The sequence below is a fragment of the Lampris incognitus genome, chromosome 5, assembly GCF_029633865.1.
Source record: "Lampris incognitus isolate fLamInc1 chromosome 5, fLamInc1.hap2, whole genome shotgun sequence".
NCBI classification, from domain to species: Eukaryota; Metazoa; Chordata; class Actinopteri; order Lampriformes; family Lampridae; genus Lampris; species Lampris incognitus.
The window spans coordinates 16,215,848-16,240,368 of NC_079215.1; the positions used below are offsets into that span (position 1 = coordinate 16,215,848).

Below are 24,521 nucleotides of genomic sequence, written 5' to 3' on the forward strand. Positions count from 1 at the left end.
TCGGTTTCCCGATTCGAATCAATCATCATCATAACGATCCGATTATCGATTCATTAAGTCCCTGAATTGATTTTTTATTTTATTTTTTTTTGGGACCCCCCCCCAATTTCTCCTCAATTGTATCCGGCACAGTGACGCAGTGGTTAGCGCAGTCGCCTCACAACAAGAAGGTCCTGGGTTTGAGCCCCGCGTTAGTCCAATCTTGAGGGTCATCCCAGGTCGTCCTTTGTGTGGAGTTTGCATGTTCTCCCCGTGTCTGTATGGGTTTCCTTTGGGTGCTCCGATTTCCTCTCACAGTTAAAAGACATGTAGGCCAGGTGAATCGGCCATACTAAATTGTCCTTAGGTGTGAATGTGTGTGTGTGTGTGTGTGTGTGTGTGTGTGTGTGTGGGCCCTGTGATGGCCTGGCGGCCTGTACAGGGTGTCTCTCCGCCTGTCGCCCAGTGACTGCTGGGATAGGCTCCAGCATCCCTGCGACCCTGAGAGCAGGGTAAGCGGTTCAGATAATGGATGGACGGACGTGCAAGGCAATGAAACTGTCAAGTGTCCTATTTTATAATGAGGCTGAAAATTAACAAAAACAAATTTCAAACTCTGAAGTGGGAAGCAGGATAAGTGGTTCGGATAATGGATGAATGGATGGATGTATCCGGCCAATTACCCCACTCTTTCGAGCCGTCTCAGTCACTGCTCCACCCCCTCTGCCGAACCGGGGAGGGCTGCAGGCTATAATGTGCCTCCTCCGATACATGTGGAGTCGCCAGCCGCTTCTTTTCACCTGACAGTGAGGATTTTCACCAGGGGGATGTAGCATGTGGGAGGATCACGCTATTCCCCCCAGTTCTCCCCTCACCCCGAACAGGCGCCCCGATCGACCAGAGGAGGCGCTAGTGCAGCAACCAGGACACATATCCACATCCGGCTTCCGCAGACACAGCCAATTGTGTCTGTAGGCCCGACCAATGTGGTGGTAACATGGGGATTCGAACAGGTGATCCCTGTGTTGGTAGGCAATGGAGTAGACCGCTACGCTACCCGGATGCCCCGAATTGATCTTTTAATGTTTGATTTTTTTCCTGGAAACTGCTTTGGGGTCAATTGTTAATGTAAACATTAACATTTTTTAATAATGCACCAGGTTGCAAAATTGGCATTGCAACTGAAATGTCCCCAACCGAATCGATACTGACTTGAATCGATCTGGGACCTTGTGAATTGGAAGAGAATCGATTTGGGAAATAAGCAGCGATGCCCAGCCCTGATCGATTAGTTTGTCTTTTAGACATCACATTAAAAATCTCTCGGTTTAAGTGTTATTAGGATTCTAATTCAGGCATAGGTCTTGCTTCTCCTTTGACGTTAGAAAAGGACTGGTTGTTTTAACTTTCTGACCTACTACGCATGAATGCTCCTGTACAGTGTCTGGGTATGTTAGACCTGATCTACCATGGTGTGTTGAAGTTTGTGACTGGATATAAAGCTCTCACTCATTATTTTGATTTGTACACCAAAATTGACTGGCCCCTCTCTGACTATGTCTAGGGAACAAGCGGAAAGAAGAAGAAGATTGTGTAACTTATTGTGATGCTGTATAGGCCAAGGTAAATTACTTGTCAAATTTCTGGTTTTCATGGTCAAATAAAGGTTCATAATCCATCCATCCATTATCCAAACCACTAATCCTGCTGTCATGGACACGGGGATGCTGGAGCCTATCCCAGCAGTCAACTGGCATCTGTAGAACAAGTAATATGCCAATAAAACTAGCCTAAGACCTCACTATTTGGCATAATCAAGTGAATATATAATTTAGTTAAGGGAAAAAAATAAAACTATATATATTCTGCAAAGCAATTTAATGTTCTCCCCCTCCTAAACATTACTAAGAAAATTTCAAAACATATATTCCATTCCATTATCCAAGCCGCTTATCCTAATTAGGGTCGCGGGATGCTGAAGCCTATCCCAGCAGTCATTGGGCAGCAGGCAGGGAAACACCCTGGACAGGCCGCCAGTCCATCACAGGGCCGACACATTCACACCTAGAGACAACTTAGTATGGCCGATTCATCTGACCTACATGTCTTTGGACTGTGGGAGGAAACCGGAGCACCCGGAGGAAACCCACGCAGACACAGGGAGAACATGCAAACTCCACACACAGGACGACCTGGGATGATCCCCAAGGTTGGAGTACCCCGGGGCTCGAACCCAGAACCTTCTTGCTGTGAGGCGGCCGCGCTAACCACTGTGCCACCATGCTGCCCGCAAAGCATATATTTCATGTACAAACCTAAACATCTTAATGAGCATATATTTTTACATGGTACTGGACCGTGAGATCTAAACACATTTTTGGCTGCCAAACATTTATTCGTGACACACCAGTGTCTGTCTGCTCAGTGAGCAGATGGCTGTTCAGTTACTGTACATGACTGACCATGTAAACAGCCCTGGCCAAGGCAAGGCGAGCCTTCTGCCCTCCACTCAGAGTCACTCCGTTCTCGCCTACTTCTGTTCTGTCTCCTTTTGGCAGAACCTGGCAAAAACAGAAAAACAGAAGCTGGACTTGTTCAACAAACATTTCAAACCAAATTCACAAATTAATCCTTTCTTTTTTACATATGTTCAATGTATTTTCTTTTCAGTATGTTTCTTTCCAGTGAAATATTAAATGAAAAGAGAACGAAAAGGCCCTCTATCTGCAAAATTCTCTTAAATGTGAAACGGTTGGTTCTGATTTTGTAGTCTACAGGAAGATGCCAGTCAGTCACTAACTCCTTAAAGTACTTGGCAACTGAAATCTTGGATAAGGAGAAACACTTTTGCAGATATTCTTAGATACTGTTTTTTTTTTCTACTTTTAAAGATCAACTTTATGTCCTGGTACTCTTTCAGTTGTACATACCACCAATGTTAATTACCTGTATATGAAAACATAGCAATCAATATAAAATTTGAACTTGAAAAGTTTTACTTGATAACATTTGCTCAATGGGTTGGTGGAAGCAGTCAATGCATAACATTGCAATGTTTCCATTTAATGCAAGTGCACAAAACAATAGAATTTTTATTCTATGGTTTAATTTGCAGTCTGAAAAACAAGGATTAACTCCATAACTTCCATATATGAAAGACACTATCAAGAGGCATAACAGCACAGTAAAAAAACAGACACTCAAATAGACAAAAATCAATCTAATAACAAATCATTATGTCAGTATTTTAAGTAATATCTAGATAATATACACATAGTAGAAAGATGCAGATGGGAAAACAGGAACTTTTTTTGTTAATCTTACGTTGAGGTCATCTGCCAGTGCGCAGGCCTCGATCACTGCCTGGTAGAAGGTGACGTCATACTTCCTGCCAAACAGGATGTTGTCTCGCACTGTGGCATGCTGGATCCATGGCTCCTGGGAAGCCACCCCGAAGCCGGCCTCTCTGCCCTTGACATACACCACACCACCAAGCCTGCACAAGGAAGAGTGAAATTCGAAATAGACATTAGGGGATCTGGGGCAGATGGGTTTTATGTGTTGGTTTGGAGGCACATAGATAGCACCAGTGGCTCATCTAACAAACAAGGAAAATAATTTTCAAATAATACTCCCTCTAATATTTCAGATCTCATTTTGCGGGAAATTGTAGGGAATAGATTCCTGCTGTTATTAAATTAGACAACAATATTGTGTATCATGATATGACAATATCCATATTTGATCCTGATACAACACCACTGAAAAACCATGAATGCTGATATTGAATTATGCCAGCTCCAACCTTATCCTATTTGGGATCCTCTAATCCTATCGGATTCATGAATACTGCAAATTCATCTCTGTTTCATTCAGAATATAGTGTTCCTTCACATACAGATGTGGTATTGATTAGAATACCAGGATATGCAAGCTGCACACACCCTGGACAATTTATGAACAATGTGGTAAAGGCTCAGAAGCACCATACCTGTTGAGTTCTCCAGTGATGGCTGCCAATAAGGAACTCTTTCCACAGCCAACTTTACCCACCACAACAATGAGGGAGCCCTGAAAGAGAGAATGAATTCTGTCAAGTCAATATTAACCAGTCAATACCAACCAACTATTCTCAAGTTAATGGCAACCCCCAAGGTTAATAATATTCTTCAGATGGAAAAAAAGATGCATATGAAATCTGAGCGATAAAAACGGATAAGGAATGTGACTTGATTAATCATGTCAAGAATTTACAGTGAAAGTCAAAATGTTGAATTTTAGTCTGTAGCTTTTATTAGTTAGATACTAGTTACAGTGTTTCTACATAATCACCAGGTTTAAAATACTGATGTGCTTTGCCGACAGAGGACACACACACAAAATGTTTCCTGCCCAGTTAAGTTGGCTGAGTCAACAAACACACAAAAACATCAGTACCGTTACTTTCGTTAAGAAAAATTAAAACGTAGAATAAAATGAAAATTTGAAAATGTCAATATATGGTTTTGTGCTTTTGCTCATGGCAGTTGTGTGTCAAACGATCAAGACAGTATTACTCAGATCTGTATGTATTTCTGTTAAAATGGGAATTAGCACATGGAGTTGTATCCTGTGTGTTCAGTCTAAGTATCTGAGCAAGTACAGTTTACTTGGCTAATAAATCAGAATCTGAAAAACAAATTATAAGAGGATTTTTTTGGGGGTTTGTTTATGATAATGTTGTGTATGACGATAGTGCTTGGGTTGGTTTTTAGTTTGGCTTCATATCCTGCCCCGTTTCAGTATTGGTAAAAGTTTCCCTTTAGATGATCATAATATGATTAAAAACATAGATGTAGGGATAAAGACTACACTTCTGGATAAAGAGATACTTTTGTGTGATTAGGACAGAAGATTTTTAGCTAAATACCACCATTCTAATTTCACAAGTTTTGACAGCAGTAGTGCTCGTATTCTCGCTAGTGCTGTATGAGTGACAGAGAAACTGAGTTTAAGGGTTACAATGAAAGTAGTGAACACATGCGATCCGTGACATGAGGTCATAGGCTCGTCGAGGTGAGTGTTTTTAAGATATAACAACTGGTCTTGCACGGGTAGAGGTGTTCCTAAATGTTAAGAGTCATTATGCGACATGATAATTTAGGATTTGCAATGCACAACAAGGAAATCTAAAAGCCCCCTCCAGTGGCATAACACAGCACCAGTGCCAGAGCAAAAGCTGCACCACTGTAACAAGTCTGTCATGTACCGTAGTTATGTTGAGATTGAGCCTGTGTAACAGCAGACTCCCTTTAATGTGTCTGGTCTCCGTCTCCACATCTCTATGTCCGACTGAGTCCTGGTCTGGATCATTAACCCCCTGCCAGGAAAACATCCCCTGGTCCAAAATGACAGCTGTCGAGGGGTCCTCATGAGACACTGTGGACAGTAATTTTCAAAGCAATAAAAACATAACTGAGTCATGATAGCATAAACTTCATTAAGACAAATCTATGAGTCGTGTAAAACCAAGAAAAAAAAAATTAGAGCAACCTTTTCATTGCAAAGGACTTCCCGACTTTTTTTTTTATCCCCCTCACCCTTTTTTTCCCACCCAGTTGTATCTGGCAAATTACCCCACTCTTCTGAGCTGTCCCGGTCGATGTTCCACCCACTCTGCTGCTCCGGGGAGGGCTGCCAGACTACCACATGTCTCCTCCGACACATGTGGAGTCGCCAGCCGCTTCTTTTCACCTGACAGTGAGGAGTTTCACCAGGGGGACGTAGTGCGTGGCAGGATCACACTATTCCCCCCAGACCCCTCCCCGACCGACCAGAGGAGGCCCTAGTGCAGTGACCAGGACACATACCCACATCCAGCTTCCCACCCGCAGACACAGCCAATTGTGTCTGTAGGGATGCCTGACCAAGCCGGACGTAATGCGGGGATTTGATCCGGTGATCCCCGTGTTGGTAGGCAACGGAATAGACCGCTACACTACCCAGATGCCACTTTTTAACTTATTGATGTGCAAAATACACTTAGTGTTCAAAACAGAATCAATGCCTGCTCTTGCTGATATAGACTGACCAAACAAATTAAAGCGGAATTTGCTGTCTGTTATTCATTTAGATAATATATTCAATTCCATAAGTAAAGGGGGATGAAGATTTCAGAAGCAGAAACACTGTCAATTCATTTCATGCACTTGTGCACATGAAATGAAATAAAACATCGCTTTCCCCAGCCCAGAAATGCAACACAAAGACAAAAAAACATCCACAAACTACAACAACTACAAGAACACATATATATCAAAACTAACACATATAGGTAAACTAAAAAAATTTTTTTTTTTTAAAATCACTGTCCAGGAGAACGAATGCCAGCCAGGATGAGTGTCAGAACTGCCAGTCTGCATGGGCTAGCAGTTAGCTTAGCCTGCCCCGCTTCCGCGTCCTGTCAGACCGCCCTCAGTGTTTCCTCTTCAGGCACAGCTCCGGTCAGGGCCATGGTCCATGGGCCCACAGCACGCAGCAGACCAAGCTCCCTCAGCTGATCCAATGCCAGCTCTCCCAGCCAGACACCTTCGACACACCTCCCCGCACTCCACACAACGACACTAAAAACATAGTCAAGGCTAGGCGAGGCCACTGCCAGACTGCCCTCGGTGTTATCGGTACTGCCGGTCTGCATGGGCATGCATGTTTTAAAGGGACATGGTGATAGGGTGTTTCCTTTTGAGTTTTGTTTGTTTTCCATATTTAGCCGAATTCAGAGGGGAGAGTGTAACAGAGATGGGAATTACATGTTGTAAGCTTGTTGAAGTTTGGCAAAATATATTAAGTTATTGTTCTATAAAGAGTTTAACCCAGCCACTGAGGATGCATAAGCCAGTGCATCCTTAGTGCCGGTCCCAAGCCCGGACAAATGGGGAGGGTTGCGTCAGGAAGGGCATCCGGCGTAAAATCTTTGCCAAATCAAATATGCAGATCATAAATAAGACTTACATACCGGATCGGTTGAGGCCCGGGTTACCAACGACCGCCACCGGTACTGTTAACCAGCAGGGTGTCGGTGGAAACTATGCTACTGTTGGGCGAAGGAGAAGGAGAGGGGGAAAGCATGTCCAGAGGCAGCTAGAGAGGAGGAAGGGTAGGCATGTGGAGGTGAGAGTTGGAACTTAGAATGTTGGCACTATGACTGGTAAAGGGAGAGAGCTGGCTGACATGATGGAAAGAAGAAAGGTAGGCATACTGTGTGTGCAAGAGACCAGGTGGAAGGGGAGTAAGGCCAGGAGTATCGGAGGTGGGTTCAAACTCTTCTACCGTGGTGTGAATGGGAGGAGTAATGGGGTAGGGGTAATTCTGAAGGAAGAGTATGTCGAGCGTGCTGGAGGTGAAGAGAGTGTCAGACAGAGTGATGAGTATGAAGCTGGAAATTGAAGGTTTATTGCTGAATGTTATCAGCGCATATGCCCCGCAAGTTGGGTGTGAGATGGATGAAAAAGAAGAATTCTGGAATGAGTTGGACGACATGGTGGAGAGGGTACCCAAGGAGGAGAGAGTGGTGATTGGAGCGGACTTCAATGGACATGTTGGTGAAGGGAACAGAGGTGATGAGGAGGTGATGGGAAGGTATGGAGTCAAGAAGAGAAATGTGGAAGGACAGATGGTGGTCGATTTTGCGAAAAGGATGGAAATGGCTGTGGTGAATACATATTTCAAGAAGAGGGAGGAACACAGGGTGACGTACAAGAGTGGAGGAAAGTGCACACAGATGGACTATATCTTATGTAGAAGGCGCCATCTAAAAGGGATTGGAGACTGCAAGGTGGTGACAGGGGAGAACGTAGCTAGGCAGCATCAGATGGTGGTCTGTAGGATGACTTTGGAGACCAAGAAGAGGAAGCGAGTGAAGACACAGCCGAAGATCAAATGATGGAAGTTGAAGAAGGAAGACTGTTGGTGAGGTGTGCGGTTGGAATGACAGATGGGTTCAAGGTGGAGGTGGGATTACATCAAGGATCGGCTCTTAGCCCTTTCTTGTTTGCAATGGTGATGGACAGGTTGATGGACAAGATCAGGCAGGAGTCTCCATGGACGATGATGTTTGCGGATGACATTGTGATCTGTAGCGAGAGTAGGGTGCAGGTTGAGGAGAGCCTGGAGAGGTGGAGGTATGCACTGGAGAGAAGAGGAATGAAAGTCAGTAGGAGCATGCGTGAATGAGAGAGAGGACAGTGGAATGGTCAGGATGCAAGGAGTGGAGGTGACAAAGGCATTTGAGTTTAAATACTTGGGGTCAACTGTCCAAAGTAATGGGGAGTGCAGTAGAGAGGTGAAAAAGAGAGTGCAGGCAGGTTGGAGTGGGTGGAGAAGTGTGTCAGGAGTGATTTGCGACAGAAGGGTATCAGCAAGAGTTAAAGGGAAAGTTTACAAGATGGTTGTGAGACCAGCTATGTTATATGGTTTGGAGACAGTGGCACTGACGAAAAGACAGGAGGCGGAGCTGGAGGTGGCAGAGTTGAAGATGCTAAGATTTTCACTGGGAGTAACGAAGAAGGACAGGATTAGGAACGATTATATTAGAGGGGCCGCTCAGGTTGGACGGTTTGGAGACAAAGCAAGAGAGGCAAGATTGAGATGGATTGGACATGTGTGGAGGAGAGATGCTGAGTATATTGGGAGAAGGATGCTGAATATGGAGCTGCCAGGGAAGAGAAGAGGAAGGCCAAAGTGGAGGTTTATGGATGTGGTGAGGGAAGACATGCAGGTGGCTGGTGTGACAGAGGAAGACGCAGAAGACAGGAAGAAATGGAAACGGATGATCCGCTGTGGCGACCCCTAACGGGAGCAGCCGAAAGTAGTAGTAGTAGTTCTATAAAGAGTTTCTCTTGTACTCCCCATATTCAAACCTGACATCTTTCACTTAGCACCTCCTAGTGGTGACAGTTGTGGTCACGTGCATTACGTAACATCTCTGTCCCTTCTTGGTTGTCCTAAAGAGCTCACTCCAAATATGGCTAAAAAAAGTGTTATCTGTAGAGTCTCAGTCTCACAATAACAAAGGACCCACAAAGCAGACTGACACAAGTAGTAAAAGTTCCAAAAAGGTTTAATCAGGCAAAAAGGTCGGTACAAGGGATTCAGTCAGATCAGGCAGAGATATCCAAAACGGCAGGCAAAAAGGTAGAGTCACAAAAAACAGGCAATGGTCAAAACATTAATTGGGAAGACAAGAAAATAATGCTGGAATGCTCACACGGGGGTAAAGACAAACTGGCAACATGAGGGAGCAAACACATGGCTTAAACACACACATGGAGGAGACTGACACACAGGTGGAACGCATTAGAGTGGGACCAGTAATCACACAGGAGGGAAACTTGACAGGAAGAGACATCTAGGATCTGGAGTAGGTCATGACATAGCAATAGATGCCTGACCAAGCCAGATGTAACACGGGGATTCGAACCGGAAATAACATACATACAGCTTTTGTATTGAATGCCAATGAATGCCATAGGAAGACAACGATTGATGAATTGTCCACCAGTGACGTCACTGGCAGACACTTTTGCGTCTATGTTTGCTGCCATTTCAGACACGAAGAGGACTGCTCAGTACTACAGCTATTCATGGAGTGTTATCCTTACAATATATAAGGATACAATGATAAAAATTGTGATCGATTCCCTTTAACATTAAGAACAAAAAACACAAGCAAAATAATTTCTCACACACACACACACACACACTCCCACCTACCCAGACTGTAGTATGCAAGGAGGTCCTGGTTAGGCAGTTTGAGGAAACGCTGGATGCGTTCCAGGGATACCTTGGCCTCTAAGATGCTGTTGAGGACCCAGGGGAAACAGTTGAGTGGCAGGATCAGCATGCCCACCAGGGCCAGTGTGGTGAACACCTGTAGGGAGGAAATGGAGAGTGGCATCTGTACCTCGCCTTTTGAACCAGAGCAATCTCAAAAGTTCATCACACTGATCTTTCTCAGAAGATAAGGGCTGGCCTCCTTCACAGTGAGGGCAATTTCAAATAAGCAAGCCCTTCTAGTGAGTTCCAATCACAGCTTGGGAGACTGACATAGAGACCATGTTAGAGACAATGACATTGACAAAAATCCTTCAATGCAAAATGTGATTTTAGTGACTACAGCTGACATGAACTTGTACACTGTGCCATCTGCACAACTTGTATGGCTTTCTTGATACAGCTACCTAATAATAATAATAATAATAAATCAATCTTATATAGCCCCTTTCTAATACTCAAAGTCACTTTACAATAAACGGGGTGAAACAAGATGACAGATAAACATAACACAGACATACAGGGGTGAATAGGAAGGGGGGCTAGGAGAGGGAGAAGCGGCAGCCACACACGACGCCAGCAGTACTCTCCGACTTGGACAGATACAAAAGGGAAAGAAAAACAAACATCATAAATCATATAAATCACAGATGAAGTCTGAAGAGGTGAGTCCCGACCAATGCCCTGAATGTGGGCAGCCTGCAGCAGTGTCCGATGCGCTTCGGGAGGGAGTTGGGGGGGGGGGGTTGAGGGAGGGGGGAGGTTGAGCGCTCAGTCCCCAGCCTGTCCCAGACCAGGGGTGGATGAGTGGATGGGGAGGCATGAGAAGGCAATGGAGAAAGGTGTGTCCTGAGACGAGATTGGAAGAGTGGGAGGAATTCTGAGTCTGTAATGATTTGGGGAAGTGAGTTCCAGAGCCTGGGAGCTGCTCTGGAGAAGGCTCGGTCACCAAAGCCGTGGAGGTTGGACCTGGGGGTAGAGAGAAGGGAGGCTGAGGTGGATCTGAGGGACCGAGAGGGTTGGTAGGGGGAGAGGAGATCGGTGAGGTATGGGGGAGCCAGTTTGTGAAGGGCTTTATAAGTAAGAACCAGGATTTTGTAATTGATCCGGTGGGAGATGGGTAGTCAGAGGAGGTCTTTTAGGACTGGGGTGATATGGTGCCAAGATTTGGTGAAAGTTAGAAGTCGGGCGGATGCTTCTGGACCAATTGGAGTCTCTTGATAGGCTAGCACTGATGCCATACAGGAGTGAGTTGAAGTAATCAAGGCGGGAAGAGATGAAGGCATGGATCAGTATCTCAGCAGCAGGGCATGTGAGAGAGGATCTTATTTTTGCAATGTTGCAAAGGTGGTAGAAGGAGGATTTGACCATTTGGCAGATATGTGGCTCAAGGGAGAGGGTGGGATCAAGGATCACATCAAGGTTGTGTGCCTGAGAGGAAGGGGAGACAGTAGTGCCATTGATGGTGAGTGCAAGGTTGTTGATTTGGCTGAGAGTGGACTTGGAGCCAATGAAGAGGAGTTCAGTTGTGTCACTGTTCGAGTTTGAGAAGGTTTTGCTGCATCCAGACTTTAATTGCAGACAGACAAGAGTCGATTTGAGAGAAGGATGGATTATGAGGGGATTTGGTGCTGAGGTATATCTGGGTGTGACCAGCATAACAGTGGAAGTCCAAGTTGAAATGGCGGAGAATCCGACCAAGAGGGAAGATGTAGATGATGAAAAGGAGTGGGCCAAGTACAGAACTTTGGGGAACACTTTGTGTGACTGTGGATGGAACAGAGGAGTGGTTGTGAAGTGAGATGGAGTGTGACCTGTTTGAGAGGTAGGACTGGAGCCAGCTGAGTATGGTGCCTTCAATACCAACATCTTTCAATCTGGTGAGCAGGATGTTGTGGCTCACAGTATCGAAGGCTGCACTCAGGTCGAGGAGGATGAGGACGTTAAGGGCTCCAGTATCAGCAGAGGTGGGGAGGTCATTAAGTACTTTAAGGAGTGCAGTTTCAGTGCTGTAGAGTGGGCGAAAACTGGGCAGGAGGGGTTTGAGTAGGTTGTTGGAGTGTATGTAGGTTTGGAGTTGTGTGGCAACAATGCGTTCCAGGGTTTTAGAGAGGAAGGGGACATTGGAAAATGGCCGGTAGTGGTTGAGGCGGGATGGTTCAAGACCAGGTTTCTTGAGAATTGGGGTGACAGCTGCAGTTTGTAGGCAGAGGGGATAATTCCAAGGGACAGTGAGGAATTGAAAAGGTTGGTGAGGTAGGGGCATAGGGCAGGGAGGCATTTCTTCAGGGGGGTGGGGAGGGGATCAAGGGAGCAAGTTGTGGATTTTGATGAGCTGATGAGTTCAGAGATAGTAGTAGGGGCAACTGGAAGAAACCGGGAGAGGCGGCAATCAGGGGGAGGGGTAGGGAGGTCAAGAGGAATTGGGAGAAGAGGGGCTGGAGTAGGTGCTGCCAAGTCAGATGCAGGGGACAGTGATTTGTTGATAGCGGCGATTTTGTCAGCAAAAAATTGGAGAAATGAGTTGCATTGTTCAGCAGTAGTGTTGGAGAGGGTATTGGCATGGGGCTTGAGGAGGTTGTTTACAGTGGAGAAGAGGGTGCGGGGGTTACTGTTAGAATCATTAATGATGGTGGAAAAATAGGCAGACTTGGCGGTGGTGAGGGCATCTTTGTAGGCAGAGAGGTGGAGGTTGTGGGCTTCTTGATGTACAGTGAGAGATGTTTCTCTCACTGTACATGTTTTCTCTCACTGTAACTCTACTGTTCACCAGTGCCACCATTGTTGTTAATAATTCTGCTTTGTCACATTTCAACTAGCCCCCTTGGATCATAATTCTATGAAATATACAATTAACATTATTATTTTTTTCTATTGTTCTACTGGATGATTTATCTGTATGCATACCAACCTCACTATTACATATTCACTCTTTCCCCCCAAACCAGGTTTAGTGCCCTGTCGTCCCTAAACCTAACCCAACCATGACTGTGATATCTTTGTTTTTATAGCTGTACTCTACTCATGTTATCTTTTTTTCTGTTTTTGGTTTGTGTTGCTAACGAAAGAGTTTTTTTTGTTGTTGCTTCGTTTGTAATTCACCTGCATTTTCATACTTATTTGCACTTTTGATTTTTATTCTAGATTTCTCATTTCACCTGTTCCAGACTGTGGATGACTGGTTGGTGATAATGGGTCGGATATTTGAGTGATACTTAGTGGCCATTTATTTATTTTTTAAAATTTTGATTGACATGTTAATTGGATCAGCATCATATTTGAAGGGAATCCTTGTTTCCCGGTACAGAATAGTTTATAAAGTGTAGTTTGTAAGTATCCTTTAATAGTGTAGTAAGTGTGGTAAAGAGTATCTTGTCTGTTACATTGTTTTATGTCTCTCACTGTTGAATTCTACAGTTTCTCTTTTTTTGGGTCTATTTACTGGTGTAAAAGTCAGTTTCCCCATAAGTATGAATGAAATTTATCAAATATTATGAAAGAGTTACAAGAGCTATAATAACAGTAATGATAATGATGATAATAATAATACCAACAAGTAATATTAGCTACAATCAATTCAAAACAATACATCATCAGATATAGCACTCTATATGATGGTAGTAAATACATATTTTTAATGTTAAAAATAGTGCTGAGTGTATCAGAAAATATTATTAAACCAAGGAAATTTTATACAATATCGATATATATCACACTATCTGCTTACATTTGCATAAATGACATGTTTAAGATTCCAGCTGAGGTTCATCACATTGAATTGTTTGATAAATTTAAGTATAATATCAAACCAAACTAATTTTCAAACAATATTCCCCCAAATATTTCAGACTTAGAAATTTTAGGTAATTGATTTCATCTTGAAAGAGGATAAACAATAATATTGAATTAATGCCCAGCTCTCGTTACAAGTACACTTAAGACAGTCCTGGCTGCCTACCTTTGCTGCAGTCAGCTTGTGGCCCAGCAGGACATAAGTGACGAAGGTGAGGATGGAGATGACCACAGGCAGGGCGGCCCAGGTGTACACACACACGGCGTCCAGGTACTTGATGGCTTTAAGGCGGGACAGTTCCTGCTTGCGGTAGCCGGCGATCTTCCGGGTGAAGTGCGGCTCCCAGCCATAAAACTTGATCACACGTATTCCAAAGAGTATCTCAGCCATCATCTGAGAAAAGAAATTTGCATCACTTTTTGGTTTTTGAGTCATGAAGGAATCTCCCTCGATGGGTCTGAGTGGGTAATAGAGCTGTGAACGAATGCCAAAAATAGGCCTCGAACGAATAACGAATATTACACACTGAGGTTCGAATGGCATTCGAATACCTTGAATTTGCATATCACCCCCAAAAATCAATACAGAGAGAGTAAGTCTATTGTAGCCCGTGTTTTTATTAACAGCATATTTATGACAACATACAACTCCAGCACATTGTCCGCACATATTAGTCCAAAAACTGTTGTTGAGCACCCCTAAACATAAAATAAATCTGACTAGGAAAAGGCCAGATGATGTTAACTAGGGCCTACTCTAAGTAACATACAAGTAAAATAAATCTGACTAGGAAAAGGCCAGATGGTGTTAACGAATTTACCGTAAGTAACATAGGCATAGTAAATTATCCATGACCCACGGGGCTTAAAAAAATAAAATCAAGAGTCCTACTCACTGTAGTAGTATAAGAAGTTGTGCTAATAGTGGTTTGCGAGAAAAACCAAAGCGTCCACGTGTTCAGACTCGAGAGCGCTCCTTTTTTTGGTGACTATGTTTCCCGCATCAGAAAAGACACGCTCAGAGCGCACGGATGTCCCTGGCACGGCGAGGTATCTCTGAGCCATCTTCCCGAGGTGTGGATATTTTCCGGAACCACACGCCTTCCACCAGAGAAGTGGGTTTTGGTTGGCAGGTATCGGGACTTCAGATTCATAGTTGTTCATCTCTTTCTTGAGGTTTACACCATTCTGCAGTTCTGGTACAGCCATGCAATAGTATGAATGACTCTCGCAGGAGATGTGCTAGTGCTAGTGCTAGCGCTTGGGTCAGAGCCAACGTTCTTCTCGGATTCCGCCATTTCCTGTGTTCTATGAGCCCGCCCGCTCGGCGTGGGAACTGACAAGAGCTTTTTAATTTCCGGTTTTACTACGGATGTAGGCAATGCTTATTTTCATAAAATACGTTTCACGAACCCATCATTTATTTCCATTTAAACGTGTGTGCATTAATAATAATAATATTAATAAGGGGGAAAAATATATTAAAAAAATATATTACAAAAAAATCGAATTTCATATTTTCATATTCAAATTCGAATATTATTACCATAATTCGAATGTACATTCGAATTTCAAATGCTATCTGACAGGCCTAGTGGGTAATGCTCAATGTAATACTGATTCAACCAAGACCACAAACACTACAATTATGCTACTGTAGCTGCTACTAATACAACACCTCTAGTCCTGTTACTACGCTCACATTTTCCACTACCACCATTGCTACAACCACTGCTCCAAATTTTTTTTAAATACATTTATTTCTGATTTTTCCGTTTTCTCCAAATTTAATGGCCAATCGATCCCTATTTTAGTTCAAACACCCACCCTCGTACTGCATGCGTTTGCCAACTGCATCTCTCCAGCCGGCAGTCTCAAAGGAGAAGCCTCCCCACTTTCGTTACAACGCGAATCCAGGCCGAACCACTGCTTTTTCCGACACACAGAGATGCATTCCTGTGACAAACACAAGCCGACTCTGCCCCCCTCCCAAAGACAGCATTGCCAATTATTGCTGCTTCGTCGAGTCCGGCCATAGACAGATCTGATGAGACTGGGGCAAGAACCCCGGTCCCCAGTGGGCAACTGCATCGGCACAAAGTTGGTGCTTAGACTGCTTTTTTTTTGTTGCTACTAGTACACTATTCCATTTTGCTTGGCCCAATCAATTTAGCACCAGGTCTCTCTTATCATTGCTGCATAGATGACTCTTAATTTCAACTTCCTTTTCTTCCAGATGACACTGAGGTGTCAAGGTGGATTACAACTTGCCTCACAGACATATCTGCTTGGATGAGGGAACGGCACTTCCAGTTTAGCTTTTCCAAAGCTGGGTTCCTGGTCATTTCTTTCAAATCCTCCATCGCCAGGGACATATCAGTCAGGCTCGGTGCATTCACAATCATGCCCTCTGGATTCACAGATAATCATCCCTTCTAATTTTCTGACTGCACTGCGGCTGTCTCCCATTTCTGCCCCTTTGCTCTGTTCAACATCTGACTCTATCTATCAGAGCATGCTACACAGCTCCTGGTCTAGGTTCTTGTTATCTGTTGGTCATCTGTTGGTTACTATTCCAACATGCTTTTCACTGGTCTCCCTGCCTGTGCAATCTAGTGCTGCAAAGAATCCAAAACAATGTCGTGCTTTTGGTTTTCAACCTGTCTTGATGTGCACAAATCTCCCCTCTATTTCTGTCTTTGCACTGGTTTTTGGCCCTTTGTTCTATGTCAGTAAGGTTACTATGTATATCCCTTTCAAAAGGACTGGGTTCTTGGTCCAGACTTTTCTCTCACCTGGCCACAAAATGATGGAAGGCACCCCAGACTCTCATTAGAACTATAGAATCGCTCACTTAATTCAAGAAAGGCCTAAAAACTTTCCTTACCAAGACCTACCTTAATTTATGGATGTAATAAATTATAATTTGAATCCTCTTATTACTCTTATTAGTCACATCAATGCTGATGATCTACCTATTGTGTGCTTACAATATTTACAGCATCATGCAATCAGCTTTCTTTCTTTCTTTCAGTATTAGTATTCATATCAGTATTACAACTACTGCTGTGACTACTTCCACACCATCACCACTTTGACTATAACCATTTCTAGCTCTATTACAACATATACTGCTATACTACATGACCGGAAGTATTCAGAAACCCCTTCTAGTGAGTGGATTTGGCTATTTCAGCCACATCCATTGCTGGTAGATGCATAAAATCAAGCACACAGCCATGCAATCTTTATAGACAAACACTGGCTGAAAAAGGGGTTATCCTGAAGAGCTCAGTGACTTTCAATGTGGCACTGTCATAGGATGCCACCTTCCCAATAAGTCAAATGTCTACCCTGCTAGATCTGCCCCGGTGAACTGCAAGTCTGTTATTATGAAGGCAGGAAGGCACTGGGCCCAGATGGCGTGTCACCCTCCTGTCTTAATGTCTGTACTGACCAGCTGGCCCTCATTTTCACACTGATCTTCAACAGATCATTGGAGCGGTGTGAAGTCCCCTCCTGCTTCAAGAGCTCCACTATCATCCTGGTCCTCAAGAAAGCCCATATCACAGGATTAAATGACTACAGGCCCATTGCCCTAACTTCTGTGGTCATGAAATTCTTCAAAAGACTGGTGTTGGCCCACCTGAAGGAAATCACAGGCCCCCTGCTCGACCCCCTGCAGTTTGCTTACCAAGCAAACAGGTCAGGGGAGGATGCAGTCAACATGGGATTGCACTACATCTTCCAACACCTCGACTCCCCAGGGACATATGCAAGGGTCCTGTTTATGGACTTCAGCTCAGCGTTCAACATCGTCATCCCAGATATCCTCCACTCCAAACTCATCTGACTCACTGACCAGCCCCTATCTGCCAGTGGATTAAAGACTTCCTGACAGACAGGAGGCAGCTGGTGAGGCTGGAGGAAAATCACATCCAGCACCTAGGCAATCAGCACTGGCGCCCCTCAGGGATGTGTGCTCTCCCCTCTACACAATGACTGCACCTCAGGGGACCCATCTGTTAAACTCCTGAAATTTGTGGATGACACAACCATCATTGGCCTTATCCGGGATGATGATGAGTTTGCATACAAATGGGAGGTTGATCAGCTGGCCCTCTGGTGCAGCCATAACAACCTGGGGCTGAACATGTTCAAATCAGTGGAGGTGACAGTGGAATTCAGTAGGAGTCCCCCGACACTGCCCCCCTCAACATACTCAACAGCATGGTGTCTACGGTGAAAACCTACAGGTTTCTGAACTCCACAATCTCCCAGGACCTGAGGTGGGCATCCAACATAGACAAAATCGTCAAAAAGGCCCAGCAGAGGATGTACTTTCTCCACCAGCTCAAGAAATTCAACATGCCTCAGTAAGGTTGAATTTCTTGAGCTGGTGGAGAAAGAATTATTGCAGTGTAGAACTGAACTGTTGATTCAGTTCTACACTGCAATAATCCAGTCTGTCATCAGAAGATTCATCACTGTCTGGTTTGGCTCGGCTACCAAACAGGACAGGGACAGACTACAACGGACAGTTAGGTCTGCAGAGAAAATCATTGGTGCCAACCTGCCCTCCATTCAGGACTTATACATCTCCAGAGGCAAGAAACAGGCAGGCAACATCACTGCAGACCCATCACACCCTGGTCACAACCTGTTCCAACTCCTCCCCTCTGGTAGGTGCTACAGAGCAGTGCACCCCAAAACAACCAGATATAAAAACAGTTTCTTTCCACGGGCTGTCATTCAAATGAACGCTTACCATTGTCAAATAAATCCAACCATTTTGTATATACTGTACTGCACATTGCACGTATACTGGTATGCTCTGTCATGTCCATCTACGTCAGGCATGTATGTAAGTAACCTGCTAACATCTATTTCAGCATTTCTGCACCATTGCACTTTATCACCTCTTATTTCACCTGTATAATTCAATCCTTGTGTATATATCTGAAGATTGTTGTGTTGTAGTGTTGTTATTCTGTTAAGTACACTGAGAGAGCCATGAAACCTGAGTCAAATTCCATGTATGTGCAAACCTACATCACCAATAAACATGATTCTGATTCTGAAGTGGACACGTCAAGGAGCAATAACAGCCCAGCCCTGAAGCAGTAGGACACACAAGCTCAGAGAACAGTACTGCCGAGTACTGAAGAGTAGCAGGTAAAAAATCATGTCCTTGGTTGCAATTCTTACTACCGAGTTTCAAACCGCCTTTGGAAGCAACATCAGCATAAGGACTGTTCGTCAGTCGCTTCATGAAATGGGTTTCCATGGCCGAGCAGCCACACACAAGCCTAAGATCACCATGCACAATGCCAAGCATCAGCTGGAGTGGTGTAAAGCACACCACAATTTGACTCTGGAAAGGTGGAAACATTCTCTGGAGTGATGAATCACGCGTCACTATCTGGCAGTCTGACGGACAAATCTGGGTTCAGCAGATGCCAGCAGAACGCTACCTGCCCGAATGCATAGTGCCAACTGTAAAGTTTGGTGGAAGAGGAATAATGATCTGGAGCTGATTTTCATGGTTTGGGCTAGGTCCCTTAGTTCCAGTGAAGGGAAATCTGAATGCTACAGCATACAATTACATTCTGGAGAATTGTGTATGTCCAACTTTGTAGCAACAGTTTGGGGAAGGCCTTTTCCTGTTTCAGTATGACAATGTCCCTGTGCACAAAGTGAGGTCTAGGTCTATAAAGACATGGTTTGCCAAGTTTGGTGTCGAAGAACTTGAATGACCTGCACAAAGCCCTGACCTCAACCCCATCCAACACCTTTAGGATGAATTGGAACGCCGACTGTGGGCCAAACCTTCTCCCCTACATCAGTGCCCGACCTCATTAATGCTCTTGTGGATGAATAGAAGGGAATCCCCACAGCCACGTTCCAAAATCTAGTGGAAAGCCTTCCCAGAAGAGTGGAGGCTGTTACAGCAGCAAAAGGGGAACCAAATCCATATTAATGCCCATGGTTTTGGAATGAGATGATCAACAAGCACATATGGGTGTGATGTTTGGGTGTCCACATACTTTTGGTCATGTAGTGTAACAGGCAGGCAACATCACTGCTACCCCATCACACCCTGGTCACAACCTGTTCCAACTTCTCCCCTTTGGCAGGTGCTACAGAGCACTTCACCGCAAAACAACCACATATAAAAACAGTTTCTTTCCGTGGGCTGTCATTCAAATGAACGTCTAACACTGTCAAGCTATTATCATACTTTGAATCAATTTGAATCAATTCTTAAAACATGCTTTTAAATTTGCTTTCATGGAACATCTTTCACATGTTTTTTTTTAATAACTAAATTGTTGCAATAGTAATTAATTATTATTATTATTATATTATTATTGTCTGTCGCCAGTTTTCCACTCCCATTTTTTTCATAGTGTATTACTTGTCAGAATTCATTTCAAACTAGGATATGTTGTTTTAGTTGACAGGTGATACGTTCTGTGAACTTTGTTTTAAAATGGCTCTATAAAGTTACTAATTTTTATCATTTCTACCACCATTAAAGCTACCACTATTTCAATAACTATAAAGACTTATCCCTGAAACAGCAACTACTAATAGTAGTACTATTACCGCTACAACTACAATTACCACCACTAGTACTACTACTACTACTACTACTACTACTACTAAAAAAAGTAGAGTAAAGGCAATCCAAATTGGTCTCACCTTAACCCGGCTATCCTTGTGCCTCAGCATGTGCTTGTTGTTGTCAAGAATACGGGAAGCCAGGAGCTTGTTTAGCGGCACCAGCAGCAAGGCAACACCTAGCCCACCTAGGAAGGCCACTCCCACCTGCAGGTACAACAGGTAGAGGGCAATAGAGAACTGCAAGGGAAGGCTCCACAGTTCGTGAAAGCTGTTAAAGAAGTTGAAGATGCGATCTGTGTCTGTGCTCATCAAATTGACCACCTCACCCAAGGTGAACTGAGCCAGGCCAACACTGCTGACCCGCAGAGCTTTGCCATAGATAGCTGAAACGAGTGAGGCACGTGCCGACAACGCCACCTTTGAAACCTCGAATATGAAGATGTTTCGGAGTACAGCTGAGAGGAGGGAGCTGGCAAAAAGTCCGAAGGTGCACCAGGCTCCTTGGCTGACAGGTGCCCCCTCCTCCTCCATAAAGCTCACCAGGCTGCTGAGGAGAAGTGGTCCAGCAAAGCCCAGCATGTTGGCCATGAGCTTCAACACCCCTAACATGTAGTATCGTAGCCCAAAAGCCTTGTGGAGCACTTTCAGCAGTCCTACTTCACAGTCAAGCTCAAATGATTCCTCCTCATATAATGAAGTCCAAGTGCCATTCCTAAGGTTCCTGCTGACCGGCCGGGGCCAGTGATCCTGTTGTCCTTTTGAGCCTGCTCGCTGCTGCTGGGTGGCCTCCCAGCAGCTGTTAAAATATCGACGCACAACAGCAGTGCGCAGTTTCTGTGGGAGGTGGTAAACCTGGCAGGGTCTGTCCAGTTCCCCCCGCTGGCCCCGCCTGAGGAGGGGACTCAGCCACAGATAGAAGAGTCGGGACACACAGCTGCTCCCATCCTCCGCCACCATCTCACCTGTGTCTGGGTACAAATTCTCCAGGGAGCCATCTGCAGCATTGATGTACAAGGTTGGTCTGGCATCTCTAACACACTGGAACACAAATGCCAGTGGGTAAGCAGCAATAAGGACGAGCCGAGCTGAGGCAAATGCAAACCTTGCCAGCCCGAGCAGATCTGTGAGGTTCAGGCATGCCTCACTATAGCAGTATGTTACAATGGTGATTACCAGGTTTGGTAATGTTAAAAGAACCAGCAGTAGCAGCACTGTCGGACCTCTGGTTCTTTTGAAAACAGACCTCCGGAGAACAATGATAGTGCTGAGGTGGACCAGCCAAGCCAAGATGGCACAGCCATCAGCCAGGACATCCAGGTACATGTCCCCCTGAGACAGCAGGGCCACTATGACAATATCTCCTGTGAAGAGTAGAGCCACCAGAAAGGCTGAAGCCAGCCTGAGGTTCCAACCACAGGACGGAGGTGTCTGGAGCAGGTTGCATCTAAGGAGCAGAAAATGCAAATTAAACTGTCAAAATTAACACACTTAAAAAAAAAAAATCAATGGTAGCATATGGAAAGACTAGCAAAGTGCATGTGCTTTTTTGGATTATATTAGATTACATAAAACTTAACCACATGCTACCATTAGCAAATGTGGAAAATCAAAATGTTTTTTCTTCGATAACATAAATGTGTAATAGAAATAGCAAAGGGAATGAAGCTAACACAACCAGCAGTATTGCCCTGTTTCATGTTCATTCAGTTCCACACATCTGCAATGTACCCTTGGTCGCAGAGGTGCTACAGTACCAGAGAAGTTAGAAGTTATGTGCCTTGCTCAGAGGTGCCTTGATGTTCATCACTGAGCTTGATTCCATTAACCCAAAGCAAAATAGCTTGATTTACTGCATTTTTGGCACACGGAAGCCTGTATTTCTTTAATGGTGGAAAAAAATTGATCTTATCTATATTATTTTGCCCGTTTACCTCAAAATAATGGTCTAAGTCTGTATTTTCACCAAAACTAAAGTAACAGATCTATCAGTATTGGCCAGTACTTAATGATTTGTACTCGGAACCAATATCAGCAGTGAAGAAGTGATATCAGTACATCCCTAGAAATGTTTCTGCTTTGCTTTTTGAGTGGGATATTTTTGGTATTTGTTTCTTAAATCATTACTGAAGAAAAGCTTTTATTAGGTAACCTGGTAGCTCAACCTGAGGACACCATGTATCATAATGGGCTGTCAGACTGGAACACCTGTGATAAAATCTGACACTGAATACCATGGCAGCATGTCTAAACCTCTCTCTCCATCCTATATTTCTATAGTTCCATCTTCACTGTCCTGTCCCAGCATGACACAATTTGATGAAAAATAGTCTAAAAAAAAAAAACAAGCTTGTCTGTTCTGATACCCACATGGTATATTTTTATCATTACTACTATACAAAATGATAACTTAATTACTATTGAAAACCCAGCTGTCATAAATAAAGTAGTTATTTAGTAATTGTGACTTACCTGGGAATGCTAAGGTAGCAGGCACTGCAGATTGCCATCCCTGCATGAGGCAAGGCACCAAGAACCAGCTGGTTAAAACAGGGGCTGATAGCTCCATTGTGCCACACAGGGAAAGGGTCCTTACCATCTGTATGACAGAGGCCTGAGATCAGCTCTGCTGGTCCCAAATCACCCATTCCTCTTCTTATTTGTCTGAGATCTTTCTAAAATCACTTGGAGAACAAAAAAAGAAAGAATGACTCTTTGTCCAAGATAATGAGTCCATCAGAAGGAGCTGGTAGGTAAGGTTGGTTATAGCTCCTGGCAGCAACTGCAAATGGGCCAGAGTTCATTCAAGTTAGGGTTGGATGAAATTGACAAAATAAAATATCACAATATTCTTGACTAATACCAACAACAATATTCCAGGGATGACTATAAGTGCTTTCATAAGCTATTTACACACAAGAAAATTTTGAGAAATGATCATTAGTAATGTGGATATGATGACCAAGCAGGTAGACATTCATTGTTCATTTCCCTTAGCTAAAACAGTTTAATCAGTTCAGAAAATTGTATTACTTTACTGTAATGCAGCCTTTAACACCGTGGAAAAACAACACTTAAGTTATTTCACTAAATCATGACAATAACAATAACAATATGGATATTACATCAATATAATGCCCAGCCCTAACTCTAACTCTGGTGTGTACTTTCTTAAGGAGTTCTGAAAAGCTTGTGATTGTGTGGCTAAAAAAAGATGGGTAAATACAAGTTGATCCATGAAATACTGCGGCAAGTGAAAAACAAAGTTTAATTAGTCCAAGTGACCCCCCCCCCCATTAACCACGATGGATGCGTGAATGTGAGATATCTTCCACAGGATGGAAACACTTGCAAAGTGGGGTATGGGACTGACAAACATGAAAGCTACCCAGGGCTTGGAGGTAATCCAATATTAGCGTTTATCTTCTTTCAGTGGTATGTTAAATGTGGATATTGTCGCGACACAAAATGTTGTTCTGTAAACTGATAATATGAACCAATTGCCTAAATATTTCTCACAGAATGAGGTCTGATATACATGGGAGGTATTTGAAAACTAGTTTTACTTTGAAATCATAGGTAACATAACAGTTCACTGCGATGAAGTTCAGGTGGATTCTTAAACTGCGTTTTTGCAGATATCGTGATATATACCAATACCGTGTAAAAGCCCCTAAATTTATATTTTCCGTATCACCCAGCACTAAAAGCTACAGCAAATTAACTGATGATGATTTCTACATTTGCTCATATTTTTCTGCACGGTCTTGTCCTATTTATTTAAAATTAAACGAAAACTGGTCGATTAAATCATTTACAGTAGCTTATAGAAAGTTTCCTGGCTGGGACGCACCAGTATGTAAACAACTACGGCTAAACGTTCAATGCGGCTGAACGTGTTTGACGAACAAGTTTATTTTTCAATTTATAAAACTGCTGTCTAAAAAGACATGTTTATCTGAATATAATTCTATGACGATAGTACATTAACATTACCAGCAAGAATAAACCTTCATAAAATTCCGGCTTCCATCTGGCTGACGTCCTCCGTCATGTCATGAAGCGGTGGAGGCATATTGTGTCGCCTTCTGATGACGCAACTTGGAGGGTTGTTTTTTTTCTAAAGGGCCAAGCATGAAACAACGCTATAATAAATATAATACTAATAATAATAATAATAATAATAATAATAATAAATATACGTGCAAAATATTGAAAGCTACTTCAAAAGGCTGAAAGCAGGTATTGATCGGAGATGAGATATTCTTGCATTTATTCTGGGACTGCCTAAAGATCCATTTATTATGGGAAAAAAA

The 24,521-nt window shown here is 43.6% G+C and overlaps 1 protein-coding gene across 1 annotated transcript in view; it reads right to left on the bottom strand.

Annotated features, from left to right (window-relative positions):
- The window catches only part of abcc10 (ATP-binding cassette, sub-family C (CFTR/MRP), member 10), a 45,987-nt gene extending 21,724 nt beyond the window's left edge, over window positions 1-24,263 (bottom strand). The window contains exons 1-9 of the mRNA XM_056281117.1: window positions 24,202-24,263; window positions 22,678-22,889; window positions 20,287-21,652; window positions 13,748-13,975; window positions 9,730-9,886; window positions 5,228-5,397; window positions 3,971-4,050; window positions 3,304-3,475; window positions 2,442-2,540 (exon numbers count right to left, since the gene is read on the bottom strand). Coding sequence (XP_056137092.1) covers window positions 2,442-2,540; window positions 3,304-3,475; window positions 3,971-4,050; window positions 5,228-5,397; window positions 9,730-9,886; window positions 13,748-13,975; window positions 20,287-21,652; window positions 22,678-22,853 — 2,448 coding nt within the window. The 5' untranslated portion in view covers window positions 22,854-22,889; window positions 24,202-24,263. The remainder of the gene's footprint in view (window positions 1-2,441; window positions 2,541-3,303; window positions 3,476-3,970; window positions 4,051-5,227; window positions 5,398-9,729; window positions 9,887-13,747; window positions 13,976-20,286; window positions 21,653-22,677; window positions 22,890-24,201) is intronic.
- Between the last annotated feature and the right edge of the window lie 258 nt (window positions 24,264-24,521).